Consider the following 13,997-nt stretch of genomic DNA (forward strand, 5'->3'; position numbering starts at 1 on the left):
GTAGAAATAGTTTTAACTAAAGAGATTCTGGATTTGGGAAAATCAGTTTCCATAATTTGACTGTGACAATCAAAAGTCAAAACCAAATGCCTCCGTAGTTAATGGCAACCACATGTATCGCACTGATTGTGGTCCAAGGGTCGACGGGTGCTTAGTTTGATTGGTTAATATCGCAAACTTGAAAACGAACCATATAGTGTTCATGGGTTTGAACCCATAATGCACATGTTTGACGTACTGTACCTCAACCAGCTTACCCATCGGAAGGGGAATTTGTGGTCCTCCCCCTTATCATGACGTACATTTTCAAAGTGCAGCTCGAATTGTGATTAATTACAAATATCAACCTTTGTTCTCCCTCAAATATGTGATACGATGGTGACATGTACAGCCCTCCTGAATTCAGGCTGTAAATTTGTTCAAGTTTTCCTACTCTTTCTAGTCTGCTTGAAACTTGGCCACTTCAATTCAACCTTTTAAGTTGACTCAGCCCTAAAACTCGCTTGAATAACTTGCCAATCAACTTGAATACTCCACCCGATCAGCTCAGAAATGCACTAAGTTGAGATCTAGAATTCAACGAATTTATGCGGTTGAACTCGTCCCAAGTCAACTTCCAAGCGCATACAAGGAAGGAGATAGTTGGTATTCAAATCAGATTATAAAAAGAAATCTAAAATAACTCAATTCATTTAAACCGCACCCGCACCAAAGTGGCGTGGGGGAACAGGATTCGTTTGGCTGACCCCAACATCTTTGGGATAAGGCTTTGTTCTTGTATTTAAACTGCACACAACTTACAACGCTCTTCCTCAGACTTCCAACTCAAATTATAGGTTCGTCTTAATTTCTTTTAAACTGCAATTAACAAAATTCACAGAAACAATCCTTGAGGGTAAAGAAATGCAACATTTAACAATGAACACAAAAGAGTAAAATGAAATTCATAACAAGTACAATCGAATACATCAAAAGGAAAGGGGAAAAAAAAAAAAAGCATAAAACAACAGGTTAGTACAAAACAATCTAAAGACTTGATTGGGGGTGAGAAGCTGACACCCATTCAGGCTAATAGAATTGGTGAGAATTTTTTTCTTCTCTCTTTTACAGAAGGTTATACATGTAAGGGAGATAAAACAGACAAGGGCTAGTCTCAACAGGTAAGAATCTCACCCCCCTTTGTTAGTATGTTACAGTCATCGTCAGTCCAATCATAAGCTTGAATACCTCCCCTAGTTGTTTTATCCATCCGGGTCTCTCTTCAAGAGTAGATCAATCAAAACTAGATTACTTCAATGACAAAAGAATATGCTACTTACGGAGATGATACATGTAATGCCAACAAAGGGGAAAAAAAGGGAGGAAAATCACCCGTCTTTGGGTTCATCATGGTTCCTGATGATTGAAAATTGTGACTATGCATCTTGGACTCTCCGATAGAATAGGACATAAGCAGCTGACGTCTTTATTTTGTCCCCACTAACAGGAAAAACATGACTATCATCAAAGTCAAACCACTGATTGCCCCCGTGCTGCAAAGGAAAGAAGAAGAAGAAGAATTAGCACACCTAAACAATGAATCCACGTCATTCGTTCCACAATGGCACACAAAATTTGCATTATGTGGAGAGTTGAGACATATTAGAGAAGCCACGTGCATTTAGATTACTCAGGTCCTACACAATCACTTGCAGAATAGGAAAAAGGCAGCAGCAGAGACTTGGATGACATGAAGAATAAAACAAGATAGGAAGAAAGTAGATATGCCACTTACATAGATAAATGCTGTGTAATGACCGCCACCCATACTTCCATAGTGATTACTAATTGCATACAGCATGTAACGGTAAGATGACGGACTACTCTTGCAGGCAATATAAGTTGACAACTCAAGATCATGAGTGGGGAAGTCGACAAATGTCTCCAGCTTGTTCTTCATAAAACGGCTGTATGAGAACCTCTTCAGATGAATGATGAGAATCTCTGGAAGTCTCCAAAGATCTAATTTTTTGCTTGCTTGACAATGCTTCTTGCAGCTGGGGCAGTACCTGGAATTATTAAAAAAAAGTGGTACACGATATTAGAAAATATCAAAGGCTAAAGCCACAGTTTACTTATAATAAGAAAGAACCGAATAAATGAAATGAACCTTGATTATGTATGAACAGCTTTATGAAAAATTCACATAATAAAAGGCCCTGTATTGAGTCATTGATGGCTTTTCCAAGTACCAACAATTCTAGATCTTTATCAACAAGCTACTGACTGCTACAATTTTCCAACAAGGATCTTTATGACCATGAACTTTGTAAAAAATAAAATTAAAATAAGAGCCAACAACAATAAAGGCAGAAGTATCTAATTCTTTCCACACCCCCGTAGGAAACATGCAATAAATACAAAGTGACCTACTAGAATGGAAAATTTTCTATAGAAAATAACTTAAATCTTAAGTTTGAGTGGATTACACACTCACCACATGTCTTCCGGTCCTAAAGGCTCCTCCTTCAAGAAGGCTTCAAGGCATGAATATAGAGAAACGGACTCCTGATGCTTCTTTGTGAGAAATCCAGATTTGTAAATCTCAGGTAATGAACTAAGAAGGTGTGTATCACAACGCTTGATCAATTTATCAGGCCAGCATACAACCACATTCAACCGCCTGGATGACCCAATTACTGAGACCAGTTCATTCATTTCTAACTTGGAATCTTTTATCCGTATTCCCTTCTCGTCTGTCAGGTAGAACTGTAATTCAATATCAGAATGTGGAGCATTCTCGGTTTTATCAGCTGGGTTTACACCACCACCAAAGGCAGGAAGGCTTATAGCATCCTCCATCATCTCAGTTACTCCATTGTTTAAATCTTCTTCACTATTACAATCACTCAAGGAAGCTATCATGAATGGTTTAAGTAATTTCAAGAACAGGTTACGTATATCGGATCCATTAACAACATTAGACAGCCTTGCCACTAGTGGAATTCCAAATGCTTTCCAACATGATGTCAGCTTCGCATTGACATGCTGCCTGATAATACAAATGATGCTAGATTAGAGAATATCAACTGAAAAAAATAGATATAACACCAACAATGCTCAATTTAATCATAGATGACTCGAGAAGCCACAAAAATAAATAAACTTAGGAGAGAATAAACAAAAAATTTACAAACGTAAATAGATTTATTTTTGCACAAGTTATGGATGAACAAACTATACACATCCAAAAGAGGTCCTTTGATACAAGTTATATGCTAATGAGGTCATTTTGATCGATGACACTGTAGTAGTAAATGCAAAACTACCATTGGTAAGCCTTAAGGAGTGATGATCCCATGATTAAGGTTCAAAACCCGTTGAACCCACCTTCACCTCTTACCACTAAACCTTGCTTGCCTAGAATTTTTTTTTTTTTTGCAAAACTAGAACTATGGATGGATGCCTCAGAATTTAATGTTTTTAGGACAATTAAAACAAAGAGAAAATATATGAAGTGCAACATTAGTAAGAACACTCAGAGGACGAGATGCTATTTAGGATTGATGGGCAAGAAATACCCTAAAGTTCTCTTGTATTGTTACATTCAATTATCAATAAAAACGGACACATTGGTGAGGAATGTGGCCCATAAATTAATGATGTGTGGCTAAAGTGGAGATGTGCTATAGTAGAATTATGTGACAAACATGTACCAAGCAAACTAGAGAAAATTTATAAGATGGCATACAGACCAGTTATTCTTTATGGAACTAAATAATGGGAAATCAAGAAACAACACAATTACAGAAATAACATAGTAGAAATGAGGATGTGGAAATGGATGGGTTGTAAGAAAAGAAAAAGCAATCAAATGAATCCATTTGAGGGAATCTATTGGAGCCCTTGGAGATAAAATAAAAGCACGTCGATTGAGGTGATATTGGTATGTATAACTAAGATCTATATCATCACTAAAGATGCTTGTTCTTGTACAAATTATAAATTCTACAAAGACTAAGAAAGCTGAAATGATGTGAATTGAGGTAACAAGAAACAATTTGAAGATAGATGCCTTGAGATATGAGAACTCCAGATAGCGTCTAATCATAGTTTGTATGTTTGATTTTTTGCTATAGCCATTTTTACTAGTTTCATATTAGAACAAATTAAATCACAAAGGAAAAAAAAAAACAAAGAGTAAGGTAAGGATAAGTGTGAAAACTAGAAATGCAGATAATGAAACCATGGAGAAGCTCAATTTTCTAAAATGCACATTCACACCATCATCAAATCCTTAACCCAAAAAATGGGGTTGGCTAAACAAAAAATGGGGTGGTGAGGTAACTCTGTTTTTTGTCCAGTTCAAAGCAACCAATCAAGTTGCAATGCAAATGTACAAAACTGGCTGCGCTACAAAATTTCCATTTATGACAATACACAAGGGTTTGCAGCTTGGTTACACAAAAGCTTATTTTGAGATGTCATACTTTTCCACTAGTGGATTAAGGCCACCATAATCATTTCATCAATCAAACATTTTTTGTATGGTGGGAGGAGAGGATGATTGATGATTATCCATGTTTAAAATATCATCTCAAGGCATTGTCTAGGCCAAGAGAAAAAATGAAATTGTATTAATCAAGACTATCTCAGTATCTCGAAAGTTCGATCTTTGCTGAAACTGAGAGTATCAATTGAGACATTTTGAGATGGTACAGAACATTGAACAATGATGATGATCATCCTTGTCCCAAATAGTGCCTCCAACTTCATGGTTCTCCTACATGAGGCAAATATTCTTTCGTCTTCCTTTTAGGATAGTAGGGTGAGGGGATTTGGGCTTAGTGAAGGTTGATTTTCATATGCTATTTGCATGTGGCTTTGGACTAGTCTATTCATTTAGCTTATATAGATAGCTTTGATTGGGGCTCCAATATTCCCACAAAAGTGGCTTTCTTTGCATGAACTACTTCCTTGATAAGATCCTAACAACTGGTCACTTGATTCGTAGGAAAAAGAAAACAGTGAATTGCTGTACCATAAATCCAATAAAGAAATTACTAAATTGCAAGTGGGAGGGGGACTTCATTCTCTTTGATATGTGCTGAATCGTGCCAAGTAGGATTTGTATGCCTTTTAGGGCTGGTCTTGTACTTTTTCTTCCCAAGGCCAGGTGATTTTGGGCATTCCAGTGAGCATGAGAAAAAGCAAGGTGTTGCCGATCGGGAGGGTCCCAGTTGTGACATTACTTGCAGCTTCTTTGGGTTGGCAGGTGGGTAGTCTCCCTACTTCCTATTTGGGCCTTCCCTTGGAGGCTTCTTATAGGAGATTGGCAATGTGGGATCCCATTATTGAAAGGGTGGGAAGGAAATTAGCCACGTGGCAGGCGAACTACCTTTCTAAAGGGGGAAAGTTGACTCTGATTAAAAACGTGCTTTCTAGTATCCTAGAGTGCTTCTTATCTTTGTTCAAGATGCCTCAAAGTGTGGAATTGAGACTTGATAAGTTGTTTCAAAATTTCTTGTGGCGTGATAGAAAAAGAATCCGGAAACCTGGAAAGTTGGAAGTAGGTGTGCTTAGATAAGAAGCGTCGAGGACTAGGTGTTAGGAGTGGCGAACTCAGCTCTTTAGGACAAGTGGTTCTAGAGGTTTGGAGTGGAAGGTGACAGCTTATGGAGACAGGTGGTAGTGGCAAAGTTCGGATCTGATGCGTTTAGATGGGAGAGTGGGGCGGTTAGGACCTCGCACGATTGCGGTTTGAGAAAGGACATCATAAAGATTCTTCCTATCTTCAAGTTGAAAACTCAATTGAAGGTGGGAAAAAGAAACAATGTGAGACTTTGGGAGGACATTTGGTATGGTACCCATGCTCTTAGGGAGGAATTTCCATCTTTATACTACATATCTTCAAAGAAGGGGTTACCAATCTCCAGCTTCAGAAGGTTTGTAGATGGAGAGTGGGCTTGGGATATTGGGTTTCACAGAGCTTTCAATGATTGGGAGATGAAGGAAGTTGGGAGGTTAACCACTAATACTCCTCTTGCCTATGACTTTGAGAGAGAGGATGAAAGAGTGTGGAAGGAGAACAAGGATGGGAGATTTTCGGTAAAGTTCTACCACTCATTATGTAATGTTGGGGGGTCCTCTTTTCCTTATGTAACTATTTAGGACCCAAAAGTACCAATGAAGACCGCATTCTTTACCTAGACCACAACATTGGGAAGAATTCAAACGGTGGATTTTTTTATGTGGAGGGGATTATGCGGGGTAAATTGTTGCTTGTTGTGTTTGAAAGATGGGGAATCAACAGACCATCTTCTTCTCCATTGTAGCTTCACCTTTGAGATTTGGGCGCACTTCTTTAGCTTGTTCGAAGTGTCGACTTGCATGCCTAAAACAGTTAGGGATCTCTTTGATTCATGGCTTTCCCTTGGTTACTCCTTGTCAAGTGCGAAGAGGTTGTTGTTGAGTATCACACCATTTGCAATTTGTTGGGGTGTTTGGAAAGAGAGTAATAATTGCACATTCGAAGGATAAGGGAATGATTGTAAGGAAAAGGTCTTCTCTATTTTGAGTCTTGTATTTTTGGTTCAAGGTCTTCAAGAAGTTTAGGGGTGGTTTTCTTTGAGGATTTTGTAGGTAATTGAAAAAGGGTGTGTTGTATGGAGTTATTGAGTAGTCTCTTTTGTATTGGCCCTCACTTGGTTTGTCATCTCGGCCGATCTTGCTTTTTTTAATGAACCTTTGCTTATAAAAAATAAAATAAAAAGGATTCTTACTTTTGTAATAGGTTGGGAATTATGGAAAATAATATACACATGGTCAATAAGAATAGGTTCAGACTTTTGTTTGAAGATCAAAGACTAGTTATTTAGATGTTTGAGGTCTTTAAAGAATAAGTCTTCTTGTGATTGTGTTTAGATAGGGATAACCATTGAGTGTGGGATTAGCCTAGTAACAAGTGTTACATGTTATCATGCTCTTATTTAGCATTTGACCCTTTCAGATTCATTGATCCCCCCTTCCTAACAGGTCAACTTTTGGGGACATGATTGGTCAACATGGTATCAGAGTGGGAGGTTCGTATAGGTCACGTGCTCGATTCTTTCCACCTTTTGGGTGAAAGGGGAGGGGGGGGTCGAATGAGGGTTTCGTCTGCTCAGTGGTGTTACACATTATTGTACCCCTATTTAGCCTGTGACTCTCCTATATTCATTGTTCGCCCCCTTCCTAAAAGGTCAACTTTTGGGGACAGATGGTTGGTTAATAATAATTGTCGGAGGATAGTCATTTTGTTGTTTTCGAATTCTAAAACTTTGTAGATCTCCTCGACTTCTTATGTTCTCTTATAATTTTTATTTTGGGATCACCTATCAAAAATACATTAAACAAGAAAATATATGAGAATCAAAATAAGCTTACTCTTCCATTCTCTCATGCATGAACACCACCAAAGGGAGTTTCTCAAGATCTTTTGGTAACCGGTAAGCAACAAGTCGATCATCATCTCTAATCAAGGATAAAGAATCAGATGGCTCCTCTAGGTAACGAATAACCCGACTGTTGTAGATCTGCATAGAACTTCACATCTTAACAAATCTAACCGAAAATAAATGGTGCAAATATACAATATAGAGGCAGTCATTAATGGTAGTCTCATACAAGAAATTGGTTCATGGGAAAATAATTATTGCATACCTCCGCCACCAACAGGGTTTCATCGCTCCTTAAAGAACATGCAATGCTTAAAGCCTGAATAAGATCCTTCCCATTCCCGTACTTGGGCACAGTTATGGTAAATGGAGATGGCTGAGAACTTCCATCAGTGGTCAAGACTGTCACAGTCATCGTCCGCATTGTGGTTGAAGGTAGAGGCAGTGAAAGGTACATGAATGGATCAAATGTGACAGAGACCTTATTGCAAACAGGACAAACTAATGTTGACCTATACTGCCCCTGCAACGAATAATGATTTATTTAAGTCTGAAACTTGCACTAATATTTAAAAATCAAGAACCACCAAATTCCAACCCTAGCTTAGTGAGAGAACATATGAGACTAGTCACCTGAATCAATAAAACTGTAAAAATTTAGTAGATGAATTCAAAGAAGAATTCAGCATTTAGAGGAAATTTAAGTGACCTTTGGAAAGCAAGTTTGCAAAGATCGCAAACGTGAGCAGGATTCCATGAAAGAAAGGTTATAATTAGCATGGGTTTGTGGGGACTCATAGTATTGCATGTTCGTATGATAAAAGGTTGAAGAGAGTTCAATACAAATGACATTGTGCTAAACAAAAATAAATAGCAAGTTTGAGAAAGTAACTCACTTGGCATACATCAACTATGATTGAATCATTGCGAGCCAGATGATTCCGCCAATATTCATCAGCCACTTCTTCATCTGGACGACCCTCTGCTTCCTTAGCTTCTATATATGGTTTGCACTTCACGCGATTCAAATCTTCATGGAGTCCATCCAATAAAAAAGCTAAAAGCTCCTATACAGCAATCACTGAAACATACTAAATCCTTCTGGCCTCCGAAAAAATTAAGAAACTTAAGCATTCAGCTGTATTTCTGAAAGCAAAGAAACATCACTGACCTGTGAATCATGTTGGTTAAAGCCACTGAATTGAGGGGCGAAATGAGCAAGCTTTGACTTAAACAACCGTGGTGCCACTGGAGTTGCTCCGGGAGCCCATAATTTCCTTAGTAAGTCCCCAAATGCCGAAGCAACCTCACCCTGACCAAGAAGTGGGATACTTAGAGATCGAAAAAGAGACAGATGTTCCAACCAACAATATACTTCTCGCAAGACCATGAGCAACTACCTAATTAAAAAAGGCAGGCTACTGTAACCACTAAAACACAAGCTCTTGCAAAAACATGGTCAAAAAGAAAGAATTAAAAAAAATAGTAACATACATCCATGCCTAATGGGTTATCCAGATTTATTTCTCTATTGTAGTCCCCAAGAAAATAGTCAACGAGCTTTGGTGTGTGTGCCAAGCACTGGATGGCGCTGTTCATGAAACAAGTGTTTCCAAGATTTTGTAATCCTGTCAAGCCCAAAGAACCGGCTGCTCCAGAGCTACCATTACTCATAACTGAACCACCAGAAGAGGAAAATGCTGTCTTAGATTGTTGCATTGCCAATTCATCCTTCTTCCCTTCTCTGCACTTCATAGAATCAGACAACCCATAGACTTGCAACTCCAAGAGAATCTGCTTAGTAAGTATACCATAAACAAGAGAATCAGAATTAAGAGATAAACAGTTAATGTCACACATGCAATGTTATGAGCATCATCAATGGCTAATAATGAAGTACACAACTCTCTTTTGGTGCCTACATGTAAATACTCAGGCAGTCAAATCAACCCGTGAGTGTCCAAAACAAGTTTAACTCTAGACTCAACAGTGGTATACTAGTTTTTTCTGTTGAATCAATCCTGGTATAAAAATGACAAATCTAAGAAATTTTTTATTTAAAAAATGTCATTTAGAAAGAAAAAAAAAACTATTTAGAAGGCAGGATGTTGATTTGACATGATCAAGAGTCACAGCCAACAAGTTCAAGTGAGACTCTACTCTGTATGGTTTGAGCTTTGGCTCAAAAAAACACCTAAAAAAGCTTCAACGACAAACAATGGCTTGGGGTTTTGTACCATTTTAAGTACATTTTTCATACAACTACAAAGAGATTCTGGAGACAAAAAGATGGCTATTTTTAAGACCAATTACCAATGACAGAGGGAAGGGCTTCGGTTTTCAGGGGCCTTAGAGATATGAATATATCTCGAGAAATGGAATTGGATGTTTGGGAAAAAAAAACAAGCAGTCTATGGAGAAGAGTTTATCATGTCAAGATACGCAAGTACGAATTTTGGGGGAGATAGTGGAGGCCCTAGAAGCCCTTGTGGTTTTAGTGCTTGGAAAGGTATCCACAAGTTTCATCAGGAATTCAAAGATGAAATTTAACATAAAGTAGGAAATGGTAGTAAGGTTAGGTGTTGAGAGAACAAGTGGTGTAGTAATACACTAATACTACACTGACAAGATTTGTCAACTCTTTATGCTCTCTCTTCTAGGAAAGTATATTTGGTCAAAGTTGAATGGGGAAGACATAGCATATAATTTTATCTTTAGAAGGAAGAATGATTAAAATATAGATTTGAATCCAGTATTACTTTCTCGCCTCAAAGATTCTCTATCTCCCTTGAATGAGGATAAGAAAGTATAGGCCAACAGTAATATATGTTAACAATGAGATCATCATATCTTTCCTTGCTAAATTCTCATCTCGATCCTTTCCCTCCTTCCTTTGCTTGGGTTTAAAATGTTCCCATGAGCATCATATTTTTTATTTGGACAATCCTCTTGAAGAAAATTTTTATAATTGAACACCTTATTTCTCATAATTGTTCGGTGAACTTCATTCGTTGTGTAAAGAAAATGGTAAATCAATAAATCTTTTTTTTTTCCTTCATTGCAACTTGGCTAATGTCATTTGTAGTTCCATTGTGCAATTTGAAATTCATTAGATAATGGTAGGGAAGGTATTGAGCTTCAATCTAAGGTTGGCATACCAAACCTTCTCATATGGAGTAGCCGCCTCTTATGGAAAGATACATCTTCTTTGTAAACCTGTGGGGTATTTGAAAGGAAAAAAAAAATACTAGGAGTTTTTGAAGGAAGAGTCGATCCTCAAGACAATGTGTTATCTATTAAAGCCTTATGTTACAATGGACCTTGAAGCATGGAGAATCCAGGTGGGCGTTCTTTGAGAATTTTTTTTTCCAGATGGGAATTGCTTGTTCATGATGAATAACACCCCCCCCCCCCCCTCCCCGGAAAAAAAAAAACAATTTTCATAACCTTTGCTTAAACCTATCGAGAGAGAGAGAGAGAGAGAGGAATTCCATTTTTGAATGCATGAAGTAATGTCAAATATATTCATTACAATACTCCTAGATATGCATTCAGGCAAAATTAAAGTTATTTATAAATGCGTATCATCAAACACATCATTAGTTACCTCCTGATCTGATTGGCGTTGACAATCTTTAGACATTTTATTTCTATCGTTCAAAAATAAGGTCGTCCGCCCAGAAAAGTCCCAAATGCGTAACTGTCCAATGGCAACAGAAGTGAGAAAAACCATTCAATCTCCAAAAGGACTCTAAGTCATTGTTCAAATAAACAAATATCTTTAAAAAAAAATGATATTTAGGAAGCTTACCAGCTCATACTCAACATTGAAAATCTTGCAGGCTCTTTTGTAAAGCTCAACTGCATTGTCCTAAAAAAAATCGCTTATTGTAAGATACAGGAAGTAAATAAATCTACCAACAAGTAAGATGGTTTGTGGAAAGTGAGCAGGACAGACCATCAAGACAGAAGAAACTATCAGCGACGTTTAAAATGCCAGTAACACGCAAAACATCAGTTTCCTAACTTGTCCATTTAAAATTTCATAGAAAGGTTACATGAAACGCTAAAATAATAACATACATTGCATATAAATGAATATAACCATACACATTCCACGCCTACAATACTGAGATCCTCAAAGTAACATGTATAAAACTGAAGAAGAACATATAAATAAAAATTGACCTTTTTGCTTATCTTAATTGTCAGTGAGTTTGTTTCCCGCGTGACAGAGAGCCTGAGTTGTAAAGGATAAACATCTGACATATCATCCTCTGCAATTGAAAAGCTCCCAGAATCCTTCGCTGCTGCATTAGAATCACTATGCCTATAGGGAAAAGAGACACAAGATCAATACACAAGACCACACAACAAAATTTCATTGAGTGTGCAAGATCAGCATCCAACTAATAAAGCACCATGACTTGTACTACTCGTCAACGTACAATAAATCAATCAAGATGTAAATGCTCCATCGTACAAATATTACCGAGAATGTTGACTAGAAAAAAGACTTGAACCAATTCATCCATTACTACTTTGAAACTCTGATGTATAACACAACGTTTGACTAATTTAATGGAAGTGGAATTTCAATTTAAAATCCAAGATGGATGTAAAAGAACTGGATGCATCATATTTTGAGATGAGATACATTGTTATTGACGAAAACTATAATAATAATAAAGTAAAAAAAAAATTAAAAATAGAAAGAATTTAGGCACACCAGGGTCGATGTGCTTAGTGGAGCTTAAGCTCTAATACAATAAAGAAATCTGATTTTATTGATAATTCTTGGATGAATATTATGTGAACCTTGATAGGATATTTATAAGGATTACATCAACCAAGATAAGGAAACTAGCCTAACATAAATATTCTAATTTATTAGAATTTCCTAATTTAGAATATCCTAATCGATATTGCTACATATGATATTCTCCAACACTACCTTCCTTTTGAGATGAGATACATTAATATGATACAATGTATCTCATGTATCATAATATGATGCATCCAGTTCTCTAACAATGGATGGTAAGAACTGGGTGATGAAAACGCAAAAGTAGCAAAGGAAATAGGAACACATGTATCAAAATTCCATACTCTTAAAAGAACCATATTATTAATTAGTAATGCAAATGAAGCATTAATAATACTTCATTTTGGTCAGCTTATAGTAGGTGTACTAAGTCGTGCTACCGTGGAATCTCAAATATGTAGAATCTCAGTTGCCAACAGCACACTAAGGCGGGGAGAATTGCATAAAATATAAAAACAAGCTATTTCAGTCTGAAGTACAAATGGCGCCCTTAGCAGAAGTTAATACAAAGTACGTGCCATGCAATCTAGTTGAAAAAACTCATTCATTCATCAAGCGTATGAGAGCCATAAATTCACATTTTTCCCAACTTTCCAAGCTAGAAAACAAGCACATAATTTACATTTCCAAGATAGAAAACAAGCACATACTCTGTACAAAATATAAAACAACCTATTTCAGTCCAAAGAACAAATGGAGCCCTTAGTACAAGTTAATACAAAGTATTTGCTATGCAATCTAGTTGAAAAAACTCAATCATTCATCAAGAGGAAGAGAGTCATTAATTTACATTTCTTTTCCAAATTTCCAGACTAGAAAACACATACAAATAACAGATAATTAAATCAAATTAATGAAATGGTGCATTGTTTGGTTTTCACAATCAGATCCAGATTGCCAAAGAAAAATCTCACCATTTGAGCGCCTGCAACCACATTTCTCCTGGAACTAATGCAAAGTCCCGATCCAAGACCTCCTCATCAGCATGGCCATTCTGCCCAGGTTCATCTTCTCTCTTAAGGTTAAATACGATATCCGAGTTAAAAATATTGTTGATGATCTTCATTGCTCCCCCATAAGAAGAAGTAGATGAAGCTGTATATAAAATCCCTTTGTTCTCATCCGCATCACCAGATGAAGAGTTCTGAGCTTCTTTCCACCACCTGTAATCCAATCCATCCATCAAACCAAAAATATTCTCCAATCTCGACTTCAAACAATCTCTATTTCCCGAATCGATCAACGAAGACTGATAAACCTAGTTTTTTCAACACTACTTATAGAAAAGAATAAAAAAACCTTGCCCTAATTTCACTATTCAAGTTCGATCGACTCCTATTTCGAGATTCAGAAACCAAACACTATAAAGATCTATCTATGCAATCAATCAAGAAAGCAATCAATCAAACTTGAAGTAGTTACGAAACTAATAAGAACTACATGTAAAGATTACCGATAGGTCACGAAGTAGACTCTCTCGTCTTCTGTGGCGGGACGTTGAGCGCCATCAACAACGTCTTCAATAGCGTCCATTACGGAGGAATTTGAGGTCTGATAGATTAAAAATGGCGGAAAGATTTGCTGAAAATGTAGATGATTTGAAGCTCAGATAGCGAGAGAGACAGAAAAAGACAGGGTGCGAAAATGGCGGGTTTGCTGAGGAAGATGCGGACCTTTTTTCTGTGAAGAGGATTCAAGGAGAGAAAAATGTAGGAAAATGATATTACGCGGAGAAAAGGGTGGAAGGTGACAAAATT

At 37.1% G+C, this 13,997-nt stretch overlaps 1 protein-coding gene across 3 annotated transcripts; it reads right to left on the reverse strand.

Moving 5' to 3' along the window:
- UBP8 (ubiquitin-specific protease 8) lies at positions 1–13,972 on the reverse strand. 3 transcript variants are annotated; one of them, XM_086422607.1, is made up of 14 exons: positions 13,694–13,972; positions 13,155–13,403; positions 11,604–11,745; positions 11,227–11,286; positions 11,023–11,115; positions 8,910–9,209; positions 8,587–8,727; positions 8,312–8,482; positions 7,681–7,938; positions 7,405–7,553; positions 2,477–3,031; positions 1,775–2,048; positions 1,372–1,532; positions 1–858 (listed from the first exon to the last, which is right to left on the reverse strand). In XM_086422607.1, the coding sequence occupies exons 1-13, from the start codon at positions 13,771–13,773 to the stop codon at positions 1,416–1,418; spliced, it is 2,589 nt and encodes an 862-aa protein (XP_086278733.1). In that variant the 5' UTR covers positions 13,774–13,972; the 3' UTR covers positions 1–858; positions 1,372–1,415. The 3 variants fall into 3 exon arrangements, with proteins under 3 accessions (XP_086278733.1, XP_086278734.1, XP_086278732.1); XM_086422608.1 differs by lacking the exon at positions 1–858 and adding an exon at positions 920–1,259; XM_086422606.1 differs by lacking the exon at positions 1–858 and having other exon boundaries at positions 920–1,532.
- Positions 13,973–13,997: the final 25 nt, after the last annotated feature.

This window comes from Akebia trifoliata, chromosome 14 (genome assembly GCF_017979445.1).
Source record: "Akebia trifoliata isolate Shusen 1 chromosome 14, ASM1797944v1, whole genome shotgun sequence".
Classification (NCBI taxonomy): Eukaryota; Viridiplantae; Streptophyta; class Magnoliopsida; order Ranunculales; family Lardizabalaceae; genus Akebia; species Akebia trifoliata.